The following is a 26,091-nucleotide window of genomic DNA, read 5'->3' as shown; positions in this document are numbered from 1 at the left end:
ATACTAAGCACAAAAACAATTGTGTTTTTGTGGTCGTCAAGAGATTCTCTAAGATGGCCATTACGACGACCTGCAAGAAGAGTATCACAACAAAGGCCATTGTTAATCTCTTCTTTGAGCGAGTGTGGGTACAATTTGGGATCCCACAGTCCATTTTCTCTGATCGAGACAACAAATTCTTAAGTGCATTTTGGTCAAGTCTCTGGTCACTTATGGATACCAAATGCACTAAGTCCATGACTTTCCCTCCCCAAACTGATGGCCAAATAGAAGTCATCAACAAGAAGATCATACACATTATGCACATGTACAACTTGAAGCATCCACGCACATGGGATGAAAGCATCCCCTATATCCAACAAAACTACAATAGAGCTCTCCACAACCTCTTTTAGGTAGGGTTTGGATTTCAGCCATTATGTCCCATTGATGTGGCCATACCATTTGCATCTACTCAGGAAGATTTGACTCATGTCTAGTCTGAACCTGATAGGGCTAACAACTTCATTGAGCGCATTCAACACATCTGCCAACAGGTCCAAGATATATTGGACAGAGCCAATGATAAGTACAAGTAACACCATGATCATCATCGGCTGCTGCATAAGTTCTAGGTGGGTGACAAATTTTGGTTACATTTGTAGAAGGAGAACCTTGTTGGACCCCATCGCAAGCTTCACCGTCTCCGATATGGGCCATACACCATCCCCAAGGCTATAGGGGACAATGCCTTTGAGCTTAGCATTCCACTATTCCTTCGTTTGCACCCAATGTACAATATAGATTGCCTTCAACCATACTTTCCATCATTGCTGGACACATCCGACATTGTAGAACAACTCACACCAACAAAGCTAAACCCATACTACATGGAACATGCCACAACTGATCGGATCATGAAAACACATATCAATAACACTTTCCAACAGAAGATCCAACTATATCAGGTTGTCAAATGATCCAAAATGGATCTTGGATAAACGTCTAAGTCTAAAAGACTTCATATAAGAGGTAAAAGGTGTTAAATGGCACAAATCCTTTATAAATCCGAGGAAAATAAAAGTCAAGGGATGCTCTTGGAAATAGTCCCACTGCATAGATCTCTTCAATCTAAATCTATTGCAATTTGAATGGACCAGAATGGACTTCAGATGAAGAAGTTATCGCAAAAAGAAGTTTGCCCATTATCCTTAGAAAAGGAGGCATTTCCTATAAAAATGGACTTAAAGGCTCCTTAAGGAAATCACATCAGAAGAGGTGCAAAGGGCGGACTTAGACCAAAGGCCTTAAGGACCCCCAATTAGCTATCTCCGATATATCGGATCGGAGGTAGGTTGCCATGCGATATCGGGACCCTGGGCGAGCCGATTGCGATATGTGATGGTCAACGATTGGCGATTGGCATAGTCAAAGGGAAGACCGTCGGGGCCGTTGCGACAATGATATTGCGATATGCTGATATCAGCGATCGGTGATCCTTGATACAAAGTGCCAATGCACATTGCGATATGTGACTTGCGATATGCCAATAAAAGGCGGACTCGATGGGTTTATAAAACGATTGAATAATATTTGAAATCTGCTTTATTCAGATTTACTTTGTATTTCCCGTATATTGAGGTTTTGACCTCTCGCCTATGCAATTGTGATATGCCGATAAAAGGTGGACCCGATAGAGTTAATAAGCGCGATTTCATAACTTTTGAAATCCAGATTTACGGGGTTTCTGTGTATTTCCCGTGTATTGGGGTTTTTGGCCATATGCCTATGCAATTGCTATTTGCGATAAAATGGTGGACTCGATGGGTTCATAGATGCAATTGCATATATTTTAAGTCTGATTAGATGCTCCATGATGTGTTTTCCTGTGTATTTATGTTATTTGGCTGTTTCGGCCAGAGGAAGGCAAAATGATCGGGTGGTCATGCTCGCCAGTTCCTTTCCATGTGTAAATGGATTCTTGTAAAGAAACAGTCAGGTTCTTTAATGATGGAGGACTATAACCGATGTGTTACAAAAACACAGAGAGAACAATTGACCAGGGGTCACTGGGAGTTCGCTTGGAGGTCAAGCGAACCAATGATAACATAGAGAAGCCAGTTTTCCCTTCAAGGAGAGTTTTGGATGCATAGAGGCTGAGAGAAAATAGAAACCACAGAGAGCAGTGGATCTCCGGAGGCTCAGGTAGAGTCATGCCTAGAGGAAGCTTGGAGAAGCTCAGAAAAACTCAGATATGCTGAGAGGATAGCCACCAGAGTCGCAGAGCCAGAGTGCTTGATAGAGGCATAGCCACCAAAGGTTGGAGGTAGAGCCTCAGAGCTAGAGAGTTCAAAGAGGACTTCTAAGAGCCATGATGTTGTAATGAAGTTCAGAACAACAAAAAGATAAAAATGAACAAGCTATTGCTGATATCCAAAATGTGTTGAAGATAGAAGAAGGAATTCCAGAGGCAATACATAATTCTAAGGGAGTCAGAGAAGCCAAAAGCTCAAGAAGCTCAGAGCACTGACAGAAGGAGTCAAGTCTAGAGAAGCCTAGATCTGTCTGTAGAGTAGGGAAAGCCAGGGTTAAGATGTTATTCTAAACCCATAGGTTCAGTTGTAAACCAATGGAGTTGAGTGTGGAACTTGTAAAAGAAAGATTACCAATAATCCCAGAAAGCCTAGTTGAGTTGACTAGAGCTCATGGAGACGTAGCCCCAGATGTTTGGGTGAAATCCTAATTATATTGTTGTCTTATGCGTTTTTTTATTTGCTACATTTTATTGTTCTGTGTGTTTAAATATTAGCATAAGCAAGTATACATAAGCACTTGACCAGTTTAAAGGCAAACACAAGCATACACCTATTACAAGCACTTTTAATTCCGCAATTGGTTAATCATAAGGTAGATCTTGGAAATTAATAAGCTTTGGAATGGGATAGGTTCTTGTAAGCTGACAAGAAGCCTTTAGTGCGCCATTTCAGATCAGGTGGTATCGGAGATGGTTGTTGATTAACCCCACCTTCAAAGAAGGTGATATCAAAGCTATTTATATCAGAGTAAGTTATACCATAGCAGATGGTATCATGATGCAAGTGGTATCAGATCAGAATGCTTGATTGACAGAGCAATCTATATGCTTGTTTAACTTGAAAGGTGTTCAAACAGTAGAAAGAATTTAGTTGTTTGATTGTTTGTAAACTAACTGTTGTGTGAGTTTGCAGAGGTGAAAGCTATTGATAGCTAAGTCCAGGAGAGGACAAGAAGGAAGAAGGGCTGAAGGCATTCTTCTTATCCCAAAGGACCTCAAAGCAATCCTTGAAGCACAAGAGGTTTGTTGCAAAAGGTTGCTTGAATAAGCTCTTTGTTAATCTTGTTTGAAGTTCTTTTGTTCATTTTGATAATGACAACTTCTACAAGTGAGTCCTCAAATTCTTCCTTCATCACAAGATTCTTTGATGAAGACATGAAGCAAGACTTATTCATCATGATGGATATGGTGAGAGAAATGTATGAGGATGGAAGGAAGAGCATCATACTTAGAGAGTAGTTGAATTCCATGAAGGAAGAGAAGCAGTTGCTTTCTGACAAATTGCAAGAAATGGAGAGACAACTTCATATTGCAAATATGAACCTGGAAAGGATGCATGAGTTGGAGACACAACTCTTTGTTGCCAAAGAAGCCTTAGTCAAGTATCAGCTTGAAGAAGAGGTAAACAATTATGTTTGTCTTCAATTTTCTCTAAGAATTTTTATATTGGTTCTTTTGAAAAACATACCAGAGGCATTGGGTCCAAGTTAATGTCCAAGATGCGCTATGAAGGAAAAGGCTTGGGAAAACATGCACAAGGTATTGTTGAGCCAATAATGGTTGAGGAAAGGCCTAAGTATTTGGGTCTTGGCTATGGACAGTCTTATGGAGAAAGTTCCAAAGCTGCCATGAATGCCATTGAAACAGTTCCAAGAAGGAGTTTCATTTCAGATCTTCTACCTCAAAAGTGTGAAGATTGTATTCTTGGAGAATGCAATAGCTTGAAACATCATTTGCAGGATGCAGGTGTTCATAAGCATACATTTGAACTAGAGAGTTGTGGGAACTCTGAAACCATTGAAGAGGTTGATGGTATTCCAAAGGGCGCTACTTCTTCATTCAATTCACCTCCTCACAAAGGCAATAAAGGTGAAAGAGAAAGGTATAAATCTGGTTCTAAACACATTCCTTTTGATTGTGTTAAGCATGATAAATTTCCATATAAGCATGGGAAAAGAATTGCACGTTCCTTTTGTGGTTTGGATAACCATAATGTTTCTAGATGTTGGAAGAGAATGGCCACATACAGGAAAATTTTGAAGGAAAAGAAGCAAGAAAGCCAAAGGTCCACTAGATAAGGCAAATAATGTTGTCAAAAAGATGCACATGTGTTGCACTTACTACCATAAGCAAGGACATATTGCTGCAAAATGTTGGACTTTGAATCCAATAATGCTTCCACAAAAGTTGAAGAAGGTGGAAAGAGAAAATGGCAGAAATGGAAAGGAAGTTACCATGAATGGTGTGTTTCAAGATGATTCACATGTTGAAGCTGATGTACATACAAAAGAAGGACCTTTGAAATGGATTGGTAAGAAATGGTTAGAATTCTTATCCAATTAAGATTGCATGTCTATTGATATAATGCATCTATTTGCATTTCTTTTTTAATGAAATGCAAGTTGTAGGGTTTTACAAATAAGGTGAATGGAAAAAGTTGAGTAGGAGACTCACTTTATTGCTGCAACATTATGTTCATTTCAGCTTCGAAAGTACAGTGTGCTTAAGCGAAAGTTGAAGGATGAAATGCATGCATAAGCATGATATGCATGAACACAGGGATGTTGATGATTTCCTTGTATTTGAACATGTATCTGTGATTAACTTGAAGGGTTGATTACTTTGTTGTAAACATGCATGTAATGTTAATATTGACTTGGGAAAAGTTGATCTGGTCTCCAAGATGGAGATAATGATGAAGTGTTTCATCTTTGGAAAAGCATGTAGAAAAAGATGTAAAGACATGCTTGACTTGAAGGGTCAATTATTTTAAAGGCATGTTCCGTTGGCTTGTTATCTAGTCACTCATTTGTATACAGATGTAAAGCAATGGAGGTGTTCAGAAGATGTGAAATCTATTTCTTTTGTTGAAGCAGGAGTTTAGGCCATCCAATTGTTGTCAGTAATTCTGTTGTAGTTAAAAGTTGTTGTTGACAGTGTGTCAAACAGGTACAAATGAAAATTTTGTGAAACAGATGTAACTTCACATTGGTTTGAGCCACTTTGGATCAATGATCAAGGCAGAGAAGTTCAAACTACCTTCTGTAACCTTCTCAACAGGAGTTTTGCAGGAAGTCAAGGAGGAAGACAGTTCTTCCCAGGAGGACAGGCACATCTAGGAAGGGAGTGTTCAAAGGTTTTGGTTCAGAGGCACTAGCCATGCAGGCAAGTGTATGAAGGCTGAAAGAAGAGGGTGTTGTGCTCTCATCTAATGTTCAGATCAGTATATCAGACTTTTTGATACCAAAATATTTTTAGTGGGAAGGTGTGATCCAAAATGGATCTTGGATAAACCTCTAAGTCTAAAAGACTTCATATAAGAGGTAAAAGGTGCTAAATGGCACAAATCCTTTGTAAATATGAGGAAAACGAAAGTCAAGGGATGCTCTTGGAAATAGTCCCATTGCATAGATCTCTTCAATCTGAATCTACTGCAATTTGAATGGACCAGAATGGACTTCGGATGAAGAAATTATTGCAAAAAGAAGTTTGCCCATTATTCTTAGAGAAGGAGGCATTTCATATAAAAATGGACTTAAAGGCTCTTTAAGGAAATCACATCGGAAGAGGTGCAAAGGGCAGACTTAGACCAAAGGCCTTAAGGACCTCTGATTAGCGATCTCCGATATATCAGATCGAAGGTAGGCTTCCATGCGATATCGGGACCTTGGGCGAGCCGATTGCAATATGCGATGGTCAGCAATCGACGATTGGCACAGTGAAAGGGAAGACCCCTGGGGCCGTTGCGACAATGATATTGGGATATGCTAATATAGCGATGGGGCCGATAGCGATACGTTGATATCGGCGATTGGTGATCCCCGATACAAAGGGCCAATGCACATTGTGATATGCAACTTGCAATATGCCAATAAAAGGTGGACCTGATGGGTTTATAAACACGATTGAATAATATTTGAAATCCGGTTTATTCGGATTTTCTTTGTATTTCCGTATATTGAGGTTTTGACCTCCCGCCTATGTGATTGCAATATTCCGATAAAAGGCGGACCCGATAGAGTTTATAAGCGTGATTTCATAACTTTTGAAATTTGGATTTATGGGATTTCTGTGTATTTCCCGTGTATTGGGTTTTTTGGCCATACGCCTATGCGATTGCGATTTATGATAGAATGGTGGACTTGATGGGTTTATAGATGCAATTGCATATATTTGAATTCCTATTAAATGCTCCATGATGCGTTTTCCTATGTATTTCCATTATTTGGCTATTTCGGCCAGAGGAAGGCAAAATGATTGGGTGGCCATGCGCACCAGTTCCTTTCCATATGTAAACAGATTCTTGTAAAGAAACAGTCGAGTTCTTCAATGATGGAGGACTGTAACCGATGTGTTACAAAAAAACATAGAGCACAATTGACCAGGGGTCGCTGGGAGGTCGCTTGGAGGTCGAGCGAACCACTAATAACACAGAGAAGCCAATTTTCCCTTCAAGGAAAGTTTTGGATGCATAGAGGCAGAGAGAAAACAGAAACCATAGAGAGCAGTGGATCTCTGGAGGCTCAGGCAGATTCATGCCTAGAGGAAGCTCGGAGAAGCTCAGAAAAACTCAGAGATGCTGAGAGGATAGCCACCAGAGCCGCAGAGCCAGAGTGCTTGACAGAGGCATAGCCACCAGAGGTTGGAGGCAGAGCCTGAGAGCCAGAGAGCTCAAAGAGGACTTCGAAGAGCCATGATGCTGTAATGAAGTTCAGAACAGCAAAAAGATTGAAATGATCAAACTATTGCTAATGTCCAAAATGTGCTGAAGACAAAAGAAGGAATTCCAGAGACAATACAGAATTTTGTGGGAGTCAGAGAAGCCAGAAGCCCAAGAAGCTCAGAGCACTGACTGAAGGAGTCAAGTCCAGAGAAGCCTAGATCTGTCTGCAGACTAAGGACAGCCAGGGGTAAGATGGTATTCTAGACCCATATGTTCAGTTGTAAACCAATGGAGTTGAGTGTGGAACTTGTAAAAGAAAGATTACCATAATCCCAAAGAGCTTAGTTGGGTTGATTAGAGCTCATGGAGATGTAGCCCCAGAGGTTTGGGTGAACTCCTAATTATATTATTGTCTTATGTGTTTGTTTATTAGCTGCATTTTACTGTTCTGTGTGTTTAAATATCAGCTAATATACATAAGCACTTAACCAGTTTATAGGCAAACATAAGCATACACCTATTACAAGCACTTTTAATTTCGCAATTAGTTAATCATAAGCTAGATCTTGGAAATTAATAAGCTTTAGAGTGGGAGAGGTTCTTGTAAGCTGACAAGAAGCCTTTAGTGCCCCATTTCAGATCATCAAAGCTGGCCAACTCCTACACCAAGGCAAGTGGCTCAACAGGGACCAAGTTTAGAAGAAGTTTCCCCATCTCATGGAGGCACTCAACGTAATGGGGACCATTGATTCCTAAGGGGGGAGGACTGACCTAGGTGGACATTGGTGGCCACCCTCCTATTCCACTTGGACCCCCAACACTCTCTTTTAGTTTTTCAGTTTCCTTAATCGTAGCACAATTTACTATTTTTGGTATTTTTCCGGGTCCTAAACTTTCGATGCCATTTTGAGGCCCTAAACGACGTTTTTAGGGAAAATGGAGAGACCAAAAAAGTCCCAACCATTTTAATCAATTTAATTTCAACCATAGGCTCTTCGATATCTTCAAAACAAGTTATTATGATAGCCAAACGAAGATCATATGCCAAAGTTACGACCCTGGGAAAGTGATGTACCAATTTACCCAAACAAGGCCCACAATTTTGACGCTATAACGACTAAAAGTCATATACGCAGTGAAAATATTAAAATACTTCGTAGACAAAGACATCCATGGTAGTATATAAATTGTATACTGTATATTGTATAAAAGAATGAATGTAGGATGATTAGAAATGAGAATGAGGGTCTTGTATATATAGCCAGGTAAGTACCCTTTCAAGAACAATTATGTCCTTAGGGACATACATTTTCATTAATTTCTAACTAGTTAATCATTAATCTTTGTTGTCTTTTACATTATTTGTGTTTATTTTTATATAAATTTATTTTGTTACATTGCCTTCCCCTTCAAAAAGCTTTGTCCTCAAAGCTTATTGATGATGAATCAGATCTCTTTTGTTGTTTGAAATATTTCTTGTTTTCTAATATTTCATCTTTGTTGATACAAAACGATATGATGCTTTGAGTGATAGACATAATTGTCGTACTAAAACGGATCGCACCATCCTAGATTAATCTTCTGGGGAATGTTCTAATCCTTGGAGTTGTGTGGTGAATAATTATTGTATAACTGGATTGAGCTCACTCCAGTTTTCTTCAGAACATGAGTTTGTTTATGTTCTGCGTGATATAGATTTGTAGATTTAATAAGGCTTCTACTCTTGTGATTGGTATGTAGATAAGGAATTTTTCTTGTTTGAACTTCCTTAAACATTTTTATGGCAGTTTCCTGATTTCCATCAGGCATTGTTGTTGTTGACTTAACTACTGAATCTTTATTTGGGGTGTCCTCTGTTTGAACGAAAACCTCTGAGTACCTTTTCACTTCAATAGGGTTTGGATTTGCTTGAAATACGATTTTAGTGGTATTGATGTTTGCTACAGCTTGGATTGCTACATCTGGAGACTTTGATACTTCCTTCATGACAAGTCCTTTAAACCTATTCATCAATGATTTTTTTTCATCCTTAAGTTTTTTTAATTTGTTTGAGTAGATTTTGATTATGATTTTTTAGACGTAAGCATTCCTTATCCTCTGAGTCAACTTTATTTGGCCTTCACACTTCTCGTCTTTTAAACATTTGATTTGTTCTACTAATGTTTGGTTAAGGCTCTTTAAACATAAATTTTCTTCTTGTTGTTCTAATAAACACTCCTTGAGTTCTTTCTTTGATGCTTTAGTTTTCTTGACTTGTTCGATTAGTTTTTCTTGGTGATCTTTGAGGCGCGAAATTTCTTTGTCTTTACTGCAGATGACTTCTTCCAGCTCTTTTTTCTTCTTTGATATAGTTTTTTCGTTATCTTGAAACATCAAGTCTGAGATATCCTTAAGGTCTTCTAATGAAGATTTCATTGATTTTGATTTACTTGTTATGTCTCGAAATGTGACCATCTTCCCTTTATAAGGAAACGTCAAAACTTGTTTCTCTATGTTTAACATGAATGTACCCAAATCCTTAAACTAGGTGTGATCGAGTATGATGTCAGTCTTTTTATCCGTCCTTAAAACATGAAATTGAGATATGTACTCATAATGACCTACTATCACTTGTAGATCACTAATTTTATACTCTTTTTGGTCAAAAATATTTTTCCTTACACCAATGCTTAGCTCTGGAATTAATAGTTGATTTGCCAAGTTGATGTTGATATAAATTTTATCGTTGTTTGGGCTGGTGGAGACATTAACTTCTCTTCCTTGGATACTTCCTTTTAATGCAATTACTCTGTGATCTGTAACTGAAATACCATTATAAGAAAACTTTTCTTCCTCCGTCATTTTAGAATTGAGCTCCATCATTTTCTTTCAATGATTTATCCCATTTGTTTTGTCGAAATGACTTAAGGTATTATACAATCATTTTTTATTTTTTTATTATTATTATTATTTTCAACCTCTTTTTTTTATAACCCTTCCATTTTTTTTATAATTTAAGTAATTATATATATATTATATATTTTTAATTAAATCATTTATAATTTAATTTATTTAATTAATCGAATTATATAAGATAATTAATTAAATTAATCAACTTATATAAACTAATTAATAAAATTAATTAAGTTATTTGATGAAGTTATATATATATATATAGACACACGATGAAGTTACTGCTTTTTCCCAAAAGGCGTGACTTATCACACACCGGCCCACCAAAATTTACTCGTGGAAAATGTCAATAAGACCGCCGTGTCGGACAACATTTGGACATCGATCGATCGTATGGTGTCAATAGGCAGGGCATCAGTAGCGAAGTACGACGAGGACAGAGCATCAAAAAGGTTGCGTGGGCAATGTAACAATGGACGGCTAACAAACGTAGCGTGGAAGGGGTCAACAGAACAGGGAGCAGACAGAGCGGGAGTCGGGAGCGGACACAACACGGAACAGGTGGAGCGGGGAGCCAAGAGTATGGGAGCAGACATAGATGTTTCTAAAAATGTTGGGGTAGACGTAGCAACACGACGACTTTGGTAGTTGTTCGTGACTTGGGCAGCAAAAGGCAGCAAGGCATTTGGCAGTTCGAATAGAGCGGTGTTGGATGGCGGTAGACGCTGCCACGGGGGACGTCGTTAGTGGCTCTGTCAATCGGTGGCTACCCGTTGGGTGGTGACTCTGGTTGTTGTGTTTTTTTTGTTTGTTTTAAATTTTGTTTTTAATATGTATTTTTTGTGACTGTGTGTTTTATTTTTATTTTTTATTTTTAAATGAATTATATATATACATATTATTTTTTAATATTTTTTTAGATATATATATTTTTTAATGTATATATTGATTTTTGTTTAATATATATACTCCTCTTTTTTTTGAGTTTATATATATATTGTTTTTTAATGGTCAAAGGCCTAACAATAAGTTGGAGAAACTCTAAAACTGGTAGTGAAACGCTAGAATTAAGATAACAACACAGTTGATGACAGGTTGGTGGCCAAATGCCAGATGAGACGAAGATTTGATACCAATGTAACGACCAAAAGTCATATATGTTAGCGCCTAAATCTACCTTAGGCTGAAGAAAGGCAGATCTAGGGTAACATCAAACCACGCTTAACCTGGTAGCTAGCCCTACCAGGTCGGGAGAGGGCTCTCTCCTTGTCAATCTCAAAAAGAATATGGAAACTAAGGCTTGAGATGACTGAAAGTTTAATGCTGATTTTAGGCTAGGTATATTTGCTCAGAGGATTTGATTTATTTTAATGGTTGGTTGCTGGATCAGATGAGGAAGACAACTTTGGGTCTGGGAAATCAACTCAGATTTGCAGAGGTTTCTGTGGGGTGAGGTAGGCAAGTGTTTTAGCACTTTGAATTTGATGTTATGGTGAGTCTAAAGACTGGTGAGGAGTTGGAGAGGGCATGCAAGGTTCATGAGTCCTCTTCAAACAACAGAAAACATTTAAAACTAAATGTAACCCCAAGGCAGAGCACTGAACATCAATGGATTCCACCTATTAATCTTGATTCATTTAGTTATGCAGAAAAAGATAGATGATGGCACATATACACATAAGAGAAACTAAATAACAGAGGAGAAAACAATGCCAATACACATTACCACAAGAATCCCACAAAATGTTGCAAAACCCTGGTTCATTTCCTTGCCAAACTGCAGAAGTGATTTACAATGTAGCTCAATGCATCCACAAGAGTCCAACCTTGACAAATGACTAAGAAAGTACAAGATATAGGCATCAAACCACCTATGCTAGCCATCAGGGGTTGAATCCATGAGTCAAGGAGCTGTTTCAACAACATCTAAACTAGGAACTAGAAAATAGGCAGTGGAACAGCTTGCCTCTAAAACTATGGAAACTGATTCATTCATCCTCAAACCAATTCTAACTGATGTATCTACCTCCTCAAGTCATTTTTCATCATATTTACATCATAGTACATCATATTACATCATTAATTTACCAAAGAGAGAAGAAAAAGTCAACTTTCAGCAAACTAGGCGAAATTCTGAGTTTTTAGGCAAAGTTGGCAAAATTTTGCCTGATGTGCAACGCCTTGAGCCTAATGCGCAGTGGCACTTCAAGGATGAATTTGGAGGCCTTCCACTTCACCAAATCAGGCCCAAGATAGCTTGTTGGAAAGATCTGCTTGTCTACTTTCTAGTACAACTAGAATTTTTGGATTTGGAGGTCATTTTCCCCTTCAAAAATCATTTCTCCCAAGACGGGTTCCTGTGGGTCCAAAAAGTGGTAGAGAGGGCATTTTTAAGGTGTTTTTTGCCCTTTAGGTGATCTAGATCTCCTCCAAATCTTATGAAACTTTCTGGGTTTCATTATTTTTCCATGAGGAATCCAAAAATGCAAGTCATTTTGCAAAATACCTATCCAACTCAATGCGCAGCGCCGGTGGCACTGTGCATCAGCTGAAAATTCCTGTGTTTTGCATTATAAAATTGTGAAATGACAAAATTTACCCAAGATTTCTTCAAAGTTGGCAAGAGGCAAGCTTACTAATTGCTTTGCTGAGCCAATGAAGCTTTAGCCAAAATTTTAAGTTTATCTTGTTCCTTTTTGTCTCTCAAGGCTCTCTTTAACTTAGCTTTTAGGTTGTTTATCCTTGTATTGCAAATTTTATTCCGAGATAAGTAATGATAAGCCATGTGGTGCAGCAATTTCTTCTCTTTGTTAGATTTATCAAGCAGCTTCTCAAGGTGGATATTCACTCTCTCCAACCGTGATTCTCGGTCAGCCTCAATTTCTTGCTCAAGGGATGTCATCTTGATTTTTCTTATTTTTGCCACTTGCCTATTTTCTCTAATTGATTGCAGCTCCATAATAGCTTTTTTTTCCTCTAGTTGCTTGTTCTCCTGATCAAGAAATTTAATGATCCATTTGGCCCTCTCAAGGTCAAGTGATAAGGCTTGGATTTCAACCTCCTTCTCTTTGATGATCATATCCTTGAGTCTTGAGCTTTGAGAGCCCAAATCAGTGTCATCTTCCTCAACCAAAACAAAATCCCTATCTTGCCCTTCAGTAGGGCCTTCAGCATGCACTTGTTGCTTTCCTTTGTCTTTGTCTTGTACTTTTTCAGCTCAAGAAGAAGGCAAAGCCCCTTTCACCCCTGGTGAAGATATCATTTGCCTATGGTCTGGTGAAGAAAACGAGACCCCTTCCACCCCTGGTGGAGATAGTACTCGTTTGGCAGCTGCAAAAAGCATCCTAGTGCCTTTTTCATAAGTTACAAACACAAGAATATGAGCCTCTTCAGTTTTGCTTTCAGGCTCTTTTTGTTGCCCGGAAGGTTCACCTTCCTCTTGAGGATCTGCAAATATTTGAGGCCCCTTGAAGCTTTCATGGGCAATGAAAGTTTCCCATGACACTCCCAACTGAGTGAGCTGATGCAAAACAACAATTTTGATGACAACAAAGTGATAAATATTGTTGAGCTGCTGTGGGTATGGTTTTCTTTTTGCAATCACAGTCATCCTCTCTATGTTTTTACATATGAAATATGGAATACTCATCATTTTGACCTTGTTGAAGTGCATCAGTAATCTGATATGGTAGGCATAGAGTCTGGAGAACCTACCCTCACATGTGAAGTATTTGATAATAAGTTTCATGAGTGGAACATACCGGTCCTCCAAGAACTTGAAAGGAAACACCCTGCTAAGTTTACCATGATATTTGGCGTTAATATATGCTTCATAATGCTGCTTACTGATATTCTGCCTTTTGCTCCACTTTTCCCCTACATCTGGCATTCTAGTAGCTTCTGCAATAATAGCTGATGAAAGAGTGAAATTGATCGCAGCAAGGTGCACCACATTATTCTCCATGTTAATGACAAACTGCCATGCTAACTCATGATGGTATTTAACCCTCTCAACTATCTCACAAAACTCAAAGCAAGACTGATATCTGAAACATGTGGTAGCAAGAGGGCAAGCAAGGAGTTCAATCATGCTAATAGGTTCCTCTCTAATAATTTTTCCACCCTTGTGAGGTCTCCTAGGTTGTACATTTCTTTCCTTTGAGCTGTCACTAAGTGTTTCTTCTTCATAACTTGATTCACAGCTTCTTGTCATGGTGCTTGTCTTAGGGAAGTGATGTGATGACGATATGATGGAAAATGATAATGGGTGAGGACAAGGAAGATAAGCATGGAGAGATTTTACAAACGTGGAATGGAGTTGGGGAATGAAGGGAGAGGTTTTGGGAAATTAGGGTTTTGAGAGGGACTTAGGGTTTGATGAAGGGAATGAGTTTTCTTAGGGGAGTGGGATAGGGAGAATGGAATTAATGGATTGATTTAGGGCAATGAAGTATAGAAAAGGGGAAAAAGATGTTGGTTTTGGTTATGGAGTGAAAGTTTTACAATGAAATGGAAATTTATGAAGACAAGCTACGGTTTGATTTTCAAGATGCAAAACTCATGAAGAAAACATGTAGAAGACCAAATTCAGCTCAAGATCAATGAGAACTTACTTGTAGGAGAGAAATGCAGCTTTTGAGAGAGTTTTGGGTGATTTGGAATGGTTTTGGCACCTTCTTGGCCAATGTGCAGCACACTGGGCCCAATGTGCAACGCCCTCCTGATGCGCAGCGCCCTTGTAATTTTACATTGACTGAAACCCGCTAATGCACAGCGCCAGGCAGATTTGCTAGAAAAACAAGGTTTTCACCTTCTTTTTCTCAATTTGCCTCCAAATCGCGATTTTAGCTCTTCAAGGGTATTTTGCACAATGAAATAGATGACTAGCATAATTTCACTTTATATATGGATGCCTTTTAATTTTTCCTTATTTCAAGCCCACTTTTATAAAGTCTTAGTCACTTTTGCTTAAAAACTTTGTTTTTCATTTGAAGTGTAACTTTTCTTGATCAATTGATGGATTGATGCATAGATGCTTTTTTTTTTTGCAGTGGCTGGAGTTGGCAAGGTGACCAAGAGCAGCTGTTGAACTTATTACATATAGAAACACTTTAAATTACATAAAATTTGTACATAAAATAAAAAACTTTGTTTTCACCTCAAAACAGAGTTTTGAGGTAAAAACCATTTATTGAGCATATCATCAGTGAATTTATGATTCTATGAACTTATAAAACCTCTTCATGTGCCTGCTGACCTTTTATTGAGTTTTGGATGACCATGATGGCAAACCCTAGACCTAGTGAGACTAAAACCCTAAAACTGACTTTTGTAAATGAAATGAAACAAAATGACAGTAAATGACCTAAAACATGTGAAAACAGGCCAACAGGTGAATGTCATGAGGGAAATTGACATGAACCACTACCATCAGTTGATCCATGACCTAATGGAATGCAGCTGATCGGATGGGACACCTAATATGCATGCAAAAATAGAAATTTGATCACTGATGGAGGGATGAAGATGCCGACACTAACAATATACACAACATAAATATTAAAATACTTTGTAGACAAAGACATCCATCGTAGGATAGAAATTGTAAATTGTATATTGTTTAAAAGAATGAATGTAGGATGACTAGAAATGAGAATGAGGGTCCTGTGTATATAGCCAGGTAAGTACCCTTTCACGAACAGTTATGTCCTTAGGGACATACCTTTTCATTAATTGCTAACTAATTAATCATTAATCTTAATTGTTGTGTTTTACATTATTTGTGTTTAATTTTACATAAATTTAGTTTTTTAGAGACGCTTCATCTCCCAGGGTTAGGTTTTTGGATGTTTAGGGTTTTCCATTAGTTCTCAATAATAAATAGGCCTTGGAGACTCATTGTAACACAGTGCAGAGGCATGTAGCTACCACATGTAGTTTATTTCCATTTTGTTTGTAAGCATATTTCAGTATTATGATATTAATGAAATGAAGCGTTATTTCTACTGCATTTTTGTATTTATGGTTATATCTATAATTTGTTGCATTCCTGTTTAATTTCGAATTAGACATGGAAGGGAATTCATTTATAGGTTTGAGAAATTAGATAATTCATTTTTGAGATATATATAAAACTTTCATACATCTTATGTAATGCCTATCTTACACTAGTAAAACCCAAAATATAACAGTTTAGTCTTGACATGTAGTGTAACATAAAAAAGGCTTATTCAACAAGAAAAAAACTCAACAAAATTTGTTTGTTTAAAAAAAGAACAACAACAAGATCATAGTTCAAATAATCTCAATGAAAAACTCTAATCCCCATGGAAAGCAGTGAAGTTGCAGTGAAAAATCCTATTGCTTTGGAATTTGTAGGGGATTGAAACAAAAGGTTCCATCTGCCAAGTAAATGAATTGTCACAAAGAATGAAGAAACAAATTTATTTAGAAAAAGTGGTATAAAATGAACCAAATTTGATACTCTAAATACTTTTTTTATAGACCACCATTGATTCCTCCACTTTTGGAAGATCAAGACAATATCTAGGTTGATCTTTCAGGACATTGTATGAGCTAAGATAAGAATTTTCCTTTATAAAGTAGGGAAAAAATTACAACCTTTCAAAACCTAACTTTTTAGGACTGTAATACCTAGAAGACAGATAGATGATTACATGCACAAATAAAATATGTCAGATAAACAATCGTAGTGATAATAATAGAAACTCAGATTCAATATTGAGCCTATTGTTGCATACAAGATGTCATATAAACCTTGACTCAAACATACTAATGAAGTCAGAACAATACTATTTGCAGTTTGGTAAAACTTCTAATAAATTATATTAGAGACAAAATGTTTGCAATGCGGGAAGCTCAAACAACATAAGCATCACAAGAGGACCAAGATCCCCCAATTGATCAATATGTGCCATATTTGAAGGCCACTTTAAGTGCACTTGATATTAATTTTGAGCAACTTACTAGGAAGGATGGTGCAACCTAATGAATCAATTAGGAAAATTATGATGATGTGCAGTTTAAGGTAGGGGATGTGCAATCACCCATTTCAATTATATTGCAAAAGGAATTTGAAGTTGCTATTGGAAAGCATGAAAGTTACCCCATGGATAGAATGTTATAAGTAAAGGAGAAGTTGAGAGATAGGCCCAAGTTGAGTCTTAGGTCATCTACTTTCAAATAGAATTGGGGCAACATTCTAATGGTATAGAATTTATTAATCCAACAAATTTAGACCCCTTTTCATAGATTTCCTTATGTCAAGTTTAAATTTGAAATTCTTCAATAACACCACAAGTCCTAATGATCTTGATGATACCTATCATTATTTGATTAAACTCTCATTATTTTCTCTATAGCATTGGATATATAGCCTGAAGCTCCTCATGATCTTTATAATATTTGGAAGAGTCTCTTCATTTTTGCATCCATTGGACTCTACCTTAGCATTTTCAACATGCATATTTTTATCCATGACATATACCTCATTGCCATATGGGTCTTGTGCATCATCCATGATCGCAATTTTCTTAGTCCAACAAAGGCTACAACTCTATTCTTTTAATTATTTGTGTGATCATAAGTATCTCTACAAAAACTAAACGCTCAATTATTTTCCTTTCTGAAATAACTTTCCAATAACTATGAGTTTACTCAAAATGGATATTAGCGTTGGAAATTATAAGATCTAGCGGGTCACTACTTGGTATGCCTCTACAACTTTGTTTCTATATTGAACTGTAAATTGTGCAATAATTTTATTAAGAAACCATACTAAAACATCCTTATCATTTAATTTTGATACAGTCCTAACTTGCATCCTGTATGTAGTATAATATGATTCATTCTCCCATTGTCATTATTAACAAACTATAATTTAATTCGGTTTATGAATTCTTGGGGTAAAATCCTGACATAAAATGTTAAATTTTTAGACCATGGTAAGTGGGTTCTAAGATTAGCTTGACAAAAGTCATGGTTTGGCTCTAAAATAGTGAATGAGCAACCATAACAATGAAAGGGAAGGTTTAAAACAAATTATTTGACTTGAAATAAATATCAAAGAAAAGTATTTTATTTTTATTTTATCCTCAATGATTGAGATCTTCCACCTTTTGGACTCTCCCTTATCCTCAAATGGCTAAGCGCTAATACCTTCTGGGATCCTACTTGTACATTTTTGCTCAATTCGGATTTTAGGAAATTGATAGCCAACTTGAAACATAAAAAGTACAACACAAACTAATGCATGTAGCAACAACATGTATCAAAAGAAGTCTATCAAAGTAGCTGAAAGGGGTTCCCAAATTAATGTATGGAGCAATAATGTGTAGCAAAAGAAGGCTATCAATGTAGTTGAAGGGGGCTCCTAGTGGTTTTGCAGGTGCAATCTTGATGAGCATAATGGATGATTTTTACTAGAGTGATCATTATATCAAAACCCCATTGTAAGAATTCTTCATTAAACATACTTGAATATATATGAAATGGGAATTTGATCTACCACTATCCTTGTCCTCTTCTTATAGTTCTAGCCACATTATTATGATTTTTATTCTTATGGCATTAATCTTATATCCCATTGCATTCTTTTTTGTTGTAGATTGTTCATTTCATCTAGTGTGTCATCCAACTATATCTACAATTAATTATGCTTTGTTCTTAACTGCAAAGGTCTCTCTTTGTTTGTAGTAACCTATGGTCAATGGAATTACTATAAATGAAATGTTTCCTTACTAAGACTTCAGTCGGGAATAGGTTCTATTGTGGTCGTGATTCTTGGGAGTGTAGTGGTGCTATAGGGTCCATGTGAGCAAGTGGCTACTTGTTGATAGTTTTTGCACTCTGTTGGCTATTTGTTTCTTTGTAGTCTTAGTCCATGTAGGTGCCAAAACAAATATTTGTATTATGTTTCCTCTCTTATACATTGAATTGGATGTATTGCGCTATGTCAATGATAGCTAGAGTCTACATGTCCCGTTGAACTAGGTGGAGTAGTTTTCTCAATCACACCTACGGTTTGCCATTATGTCTTTGACTTCCATTTTGTTGTTAGAATAATAGTTACGAGCATATTTTGGTGTTCATGTCAAGATATTTTTTTGTTTTAGTCACACCGAAATGGCCTTCAAGAATTTTTCTATTTGATAAAAAAATTAATCATACATATTTCATGGAAGTTCTGGACAATGCATTAGATATGTAAAGAGCTCTGGTCAAGCTATTGATATTTTTTAATGAACTTTTTCAAAAGGGTCATGCTAAATTTCATTTGCACTTCTCTGCTTGCACTTATGCTCGTGCATTTATCTTCATCCCCTTACCTTCATTAGTGATACATTGAAAATATCTTGGTACAAATGACATTGAGGGAAAAAAAGCCCCATGGAACGCCTTTGCTGATTCATAGAGCAAGGCCACTGAAAATGAAAGGCCAAAAATGAATCTAATCTTTTGGATACATGGATGCATGGTGGTTTTATAGCTAAAAAACTCAAATGAACTAAGGAAATGAAGAACAATGGCCTTAAATCATCTAAATTTGCTTATGGTGATCTATTTTCTACATGGATAATGTTTCATGTCAAAAAGTTCTTTCTTTGGTTTACTTTTTCAATTTAGTTACATCATTTTGCACCTTGATTGCACTACTGCTGAAAATGATGTGCATTCAAAATTGAGGTAGACAAAAAGATAATCAATTTCAATCGGGATATTTGATCATATTGCGTATTCTAATATGAATCTATTGTGTTGTCATTATGCAATTTTTCCAAGCTTACAAAATGTGCGTTGAAGTGTCATGCTGCCCAAATCTGGGTCAAGCATCTGTAAAATTTATCCTTCACATTAAGGCAAAAAATCATGTGGTCTATAGAATATGGGAAGTGTGGGAAGGGCAACCAATAACAAAGCATACTACATTACACTTGTTGCGGGGCTAAAAGAGGCCAAAAAATATGGGGTTAGTGACATAACAATATTGACAAACTCACAGTTAATCTGTAATCACATGAAAGACATCTACCAAGTTCGTGCAGACAATTTGAAGCCCCTCTACAAAGAAGCAAAAATATGGAGTGCTCGATTTCATTCTTTTATGATAATTAAAACACCATGTGGATATCCATAGAATGTCCATTGATCTAGTGGTTGGAGAAATTTGAAGTGTAGATATCGGTGCCAGAGATGATATAGAGTCATCATTTATTCCATTGATCAACATCAGTATAGGTCCCCAATATGTATATACATTCTTGTTATCATTTTTCTTGGGACTCTCGTAGCATGGTTCTTTTACTAAAGAACCTGTTAATGTACTCTTTTTCCATTTTAATGTGTATGTAATTTTCACTAATGAAGAACCTTTTAATATACTATTTGTAGTATCATTCACCTTAAATGTCTACTCATGTTATATGTTTTGATAGACTTTACCATATTTGTTATTGATGAATGCAATTAGAGTTTTTATGCTACATGCTCTGCTATGGGGTGCACGTGCCACCAAATTTTCCCTATCTAACACACCATCTGAGTATGATCCAAGGCAGAGGTTTTAAAAATCATATTTGTTGGAAAGAGGTTTGTTATTTTGTAATGAATTTCTATCACACAACTCTGCCCAAACCCTACCAAGGATCACATGTTATCAATACAGTTTGTAATAAGGCAAAATATAATGGTTAATAAGAAGGAACAATAATTCCTCATGTGTCTAAAGTTGGACCTTTACAACGGGAAATTTGTCATTACATTGGAGAAAAACCATCAAATGTGATGAAAAGCATACGTTCTGTAGAAGTAAAGGATTCAAAATAAGTAAATGTTTCATCGTTAGAGAATAGACTCTCTTTCTTATTGGTGCACTTGACAAAAAATAAACATATAAGGTAAAAATATGCTACATAATACTCCAACACCATCAACCATTGTCATTAAAGGAATACAAATAACATACCTAATGGATTATAAATGGATATTTATTGCTTAACTAGATTACAAACCAACTTATTGGTCCAAGGTTTTTAAATACAACACTTCTGAACATGGTGAAATGTTATTTTGATTTCAAGGTGCAATTCACTAATTAATGCAAGGCTATGGTAATTCTATAAGCCAACAAAATTAGCACCACCAATTTAAAAAATTCCATAAAGAATGACTAAAATGAAACTACAAATTCACCAGTTCACATTTCCTACCAAATGTGATCAACTCTGGAGTAGGGAATTTGCACTATACTAGTTTCAGAACAATTTCACTATATTGGTTTAACCATACATAAAGTTACAATATTATCTGATATACTATAATGGATTTCGTATTTGAAACTTGATAGTGCTAGGCATGGATATACATAAGGATTGTTTCAAGAGAGGAATTGTCTCATTTTCTTTTTTACTTCCACATGGAGTCACAACTAAGAGATCTCAATGCTACTAAAGGATATGGACATGTTGTAGCTGCTGCAACACCCTCCAAAATTTTGGCTTGCACTCAAATTTCAGAGCCTTCCTTGGTCTTTCCCTTGATTATTGCAAAAACTTAAGCTCATTTCACGAGCTTTCCCATGGTTCTTTGAATCCTTTCGCTTATTGGTTTAATTGTTGTCTTTTGGCATGTTTGATTGTTTTTCCATGTTTTAGAACCCTTTTTGTGGTTTCAAAGGTTGGTCTTTGTGTATATGAGTTTTCCTAGCCATGTAAACATCTGTCGCATCATACACAAATTCTAGAGCACTGTCGCACAAGTGTCGTCATGGTCGTCCTAAAGTCTACCTTAAGTGTCGCACTTGTCGCTTCTTGTCATGAGGTAGTCACATAGAGGGAATTGTTTGTTTGTTGCTCTGATGGTCTATGTTGTCATGTCATCGAAGTATGATAAGTGTGTGATCACAAGTTCAATTTCATCACAAGTCTATCTTTCTCCCGCACTTAGCCATTTTTAAGAAAATATTCTTCACCAGGAAACTTAGCTTCATCGAGCCCCGACCGAACTACGCACTATGCAGTATTATCCCTCAATGGTGTGACCCTGCTACCTAGAACTGCGCAATGTGCAGTCACTGTCCTCTAAGGCAGTTGTACTGCGCAATTCCAGAGGCCAACAACCTTCCTTGACCCCCAAAATTGTTCAGTAGTTCCTCCCAGTTTGACTTGAACTATGCACTTCACACTTTTAGTCCTCAATATTTTCCCCTTGCTTGCTAGAATCTCGAAATGCACAGATAACCCAGCCTCCCTTGGCCTCCAGAAATACGTAGAGGTGTCCTCTGGTGACCTCCCTTAGCCAAAGCTCATTGATATCGCGAATTATGCAGATTTGTCCTCAAGGTCTCTTTGTTGCCCAATCCCCCTTGCCTCCGAAAATTTCACAGAACTAACCCCTCAGGGCCTCATCCTGCATCACCCACTATTTTCCTGAACTGCGCAATCCTGAATCCCAGTGGAAACTATGCAATTTCTTTCCCTAGTGGGGACTGTGTTGAAAAGTTCCTCAGTCAAGCCTAAGATGCGCTCTGCGCAGTCTTAGTGATCAAGCTCTCTCCATGTCACCTGGAATTGCGCAATGTGCAATTACTAGGCCCTCTCTCCCAACCTATCACTTGTCTTGGGCTCTCTCTCCCAACCTATCACTTGTCTTGGGCTCATTTCATGGATTAATGCATCATCTAGACTAGGGATTTTTCGGATTGATGTCGTCCCACCATGAGTGAATTGCAGGAACATGTACATTGTCAAGTCATGGCGAGATGATGAAGAAGGAGAAGAAGGAGGGAAGCATGCCTAAAGACTCACTTGTAGTTGAATGGATGAGTGGACCTACCAAGAGCAAGAAAAAGGAACACAAGTGTGCAACCACCTTCCAAGACCAAAGATCATTGAATACCCCGCATCATCAAGCTATGCAGAGGAGAAGAGAAAGAATATCCAAGAACACATCTATCACTTAGCAGCAATAGCGACTTGACATTGCCTCATTATCTAGCGAGTCCATGTCAACAATGTCATGTCAAGTCGTGTTACGGGTTGTCATATGACACATCACTATTGTGGGCCATGTATATTGTAAATCCAATGTATTACAAAGTGGAAGTCCAATGGACACACTTGAATATGAAGAGTCATGTAAGTTGAAAAGTCATAGGAAGTTGAACAATCATGAGGGTAGTCAAAGAGTCACAAGGGTTAGGCATCACCCCTTTGGTTATATATACACCCTCATTGTATGAGAAAAATAGTTTTCACCTTGGCTCCTCCCGTAAGCCATTAGAGAGATCAACTCGTTCTTTGAGGAGCAAGGAGTGGCTCCAATGTCCCACTATTGGGGCTAGTGATGTACAATGTAAATATGGGTCTTGTAACTTTTTCTTAATAACAAAATCCTTATAAGGCCAACACATTCTTCATGCATGACTTATGAATGTTTGTAAGACTATTATGTGAACGTTTGTATTTCATGTTTGCTTTCACATGTACTAATATAGTTGAACTATTTCAGTTATTTTAGTGCTTATCTTGTTGAGAATGTGTTGTAATGGTTTCTATTGTTCTCTCATCCTTGTGGAATATTCTGTTGGATACTAGACAAAACTTTGTTTTCTTATTGGTTATAATGACTATCACAACCGCTGTGGACTATTCCGTTGGATGCTAGATGAATATTCCCTTGTTTATTGTTTGTAACGATTGTTGCATCCACCGTGGACTATTCCGCTGGATATTGGACAGGTCCTTTTGGTTCATGTGTGTCTTTTCCTGGGTGGTACTATTATCTCTCACTTAGAGGCTCACTCTTCTTCCCCTTATGCAGTAAGAGAACCTAGAAACAGTTGCACTGCACACTCACCTTGCTTTTCAAAGATACCATTGCATAACTCTCTTGTGCTGACATCTAGAGCCAAGACAAATATTTAAGTATTTGGCAACCGAGCCTTTATACTAGATGAGACTCCTACACCAAATGATGTGAGGTCTGATTGGGACCTCATATTGGGGAGATCCCTTGAATATTGGCGAGTCCAACACCATCAACATGACACCTATACACATCGTCCTAAATTGCCATGGAATACATCCTCTTGTTTTTAGGAACATTTGTTCTTATTAGTTTCTATCTTTAATTAGTGTTCACTAAAAAATTATAATACTAGGCTTGTGTCCAATATGGAGTTTATTGAATATTCTAGTATAGAGTAAGCATTGTCTATATATAATGGTCCACAATTGTCTTATTCCATCAATATAATTATAACTATTGTTCACTAGATTTTGGATATAAATATCAGTTTCAAATTTAGCTAATGCTAATTCAACAGATCACAATCAGATTGGACTTTGTCTTAGCATTTTCAACATGCAGATTTTTACCCATGACATCTGCCTCATTTTCATATGGGTCTTGTGCATCATCCATGATGGAAAATTTTCTAGTCCAACAAAGGCTACAACTCTATTCTTTTGATTATTTTGTGTGATCATAAGTATCTCTACAAAAACTGAACCCTCAATTCTTTTCCTTTCTAAAATATCTTTCCAATAACTATGAGTTTGCTCAAAATGGATATTAGCGCTGGAAGTTATAAGCTCTAGCAGGTTACTACTTGGTATGCCTCTACAACTTTGTTTCTAGATTGAACTGTAAATTGTACAATAATTTTATTAATCAACCATACTAAAACATCTTTATCATTTAATTTTGATACAATCCTAACTTGCATCCTATATGTAGTATAATATGATTTATTCTCCCATTGTCATTATTAACAAAATGTAATTTTTGAGACATGTTTTCGACACTAATCACATCAAAATTCATTTGTTGGTTTGAAATGCATCGACAAATGAATTTTGATGTGGTTATCGCTGAAAACATATCTCAAAAATTTGATATGGATCACAAAAGCCTTAATTCAATAAAAATGTAAGTTAATTGGGTTTATGAATTCTTGGGGTAAACCCCTGGCATAAAATGTTAAATTTTCAGACCATGTTAAATGGGTTATAGGATTAGCTTTACAAACTCATGGTTTGTCTCTAAAATAGTGAATGAGAAACCATAACAGTGAAAGGGAAGGTTTAAAACATATTGAAACATATTATTAAAACATATTATCTGACTTGAGATAAATATCAAAGAAAATTATTTCTTTATATTCCATGTATTTGATCCTCTTAAAATCTGCGTCCTTGCATTATCACACTTCACATAAATATCAAACCTTGTTATCCATTTCTATTCAATATACTTAATCCTATTATGCCACTCACTGGCGTGTGGTTTACTATTCATATGAATGTCATCTAACAAACAATGAGGTGACATGATGCTCATGAATGATAAGGGAAAATAATTACATAAATATCAAACCTAGTTATCCATTTCTATTCAATGTACTTAATCCTCTTATCCCACCCACTAGTGTGTGGTTTGATGGTTTACTATTCACATGAATGTCATATGGAAAGCAGTAAGGTGATGTGATGCTCATGAATGACGAGAGAAGATATAAAAGTTTACGAATCTCGAGTGAACATAATGTCAATGAAGGACTTCTTAGAAATACTAAGTTGATGTCATTGGTATTTTTAAGTGGTTGTGTTTACCACTCTACCCCAGAGCGCAAATTACAATACAACCATTGTTAGGAATTTTATTTTATTTATTTATTTATTTATTTTCAGTTCTTTTTTTGGTCTATATTATGTTGGTTGAATAATTTGACTAGCATCTTTATTTACCAGTCTCTATCATAAATTTGCTATTATTCATGTGGTCGGAATAGTATGCCAAGAGACGATGTCTTAGATAGCCAAGGTATTATGCATGTGTGTGGAACATATTTGTGCAACAATTTAGGGATTAGGAATCTAAGTGGGTGTGATCATTGATATTTCCAATTGTGATCTTGTTGGAAATCCGTGGGCAAATTGGGATGCCTAAAGAAGAGTTGTTTATCTGAAATATTATTATTATTAGGCGCTAGTTTATAGTTTATGAGTTGTCACCCATGACTCTTTTTTCTAAGAGGTGTCTATGCATGTATGATGTTGTTTCTGTCATGGAAACACTATGACAACATCTACCTTTTCATAATTTTAGGAATCATAATCAACATACTGAGTTGGCCTCATTCCTAGTATTAAAATAAATGTTGTGCCTATTTATGTGGATGCTCCTTTCATGAAAGAAAGATGACCATATCTAGCTTGTAGTA

At 36.8% G+C, this 26,091-nt stretch overlaps 1 protein-coding gene across 1 annotated transcript in view; it reads left to right on the top strand.

The window, feature by feature from the left end:
• The first annotated feature begins 10,241 nt into the window (after window positions 1–10,241).
• Window positions 10,242–26,091, top strand: part of LOC149225806 (uncharacterized) — a 30,290-nt gene continuing 14,440 nt past the window's right edge. The window contains exon 1 of the mRNA XM_089380020.1: window positions 10,242–10,428. Within this exon, the coding sequence (XP_089236146.1) occupies window positions 10,242–10,428 (187 nt within the window). The remainder of the gene's footprint in view (window positions 10,429–26,091) is intronic.

This window comes from Pinus tabuliformis, chromosome J, assembly GCF_031772625.1.
Source record: "Pinus tabuliformis cultivar Carrire ecotype Pingquan chromosome J, CPIR1, whole genome shotgun sequence".
NCBI lineage: Eukaryota > Viridiplantae > Streptophyta > Pinopsida > Pinales > Pinaceae > Pinus > Pinus tabuliformis.
Note: the sequence above shows the minus strand (reverse complement) of the source record. Positions and strands in the feature narration are given on the sequence as shown.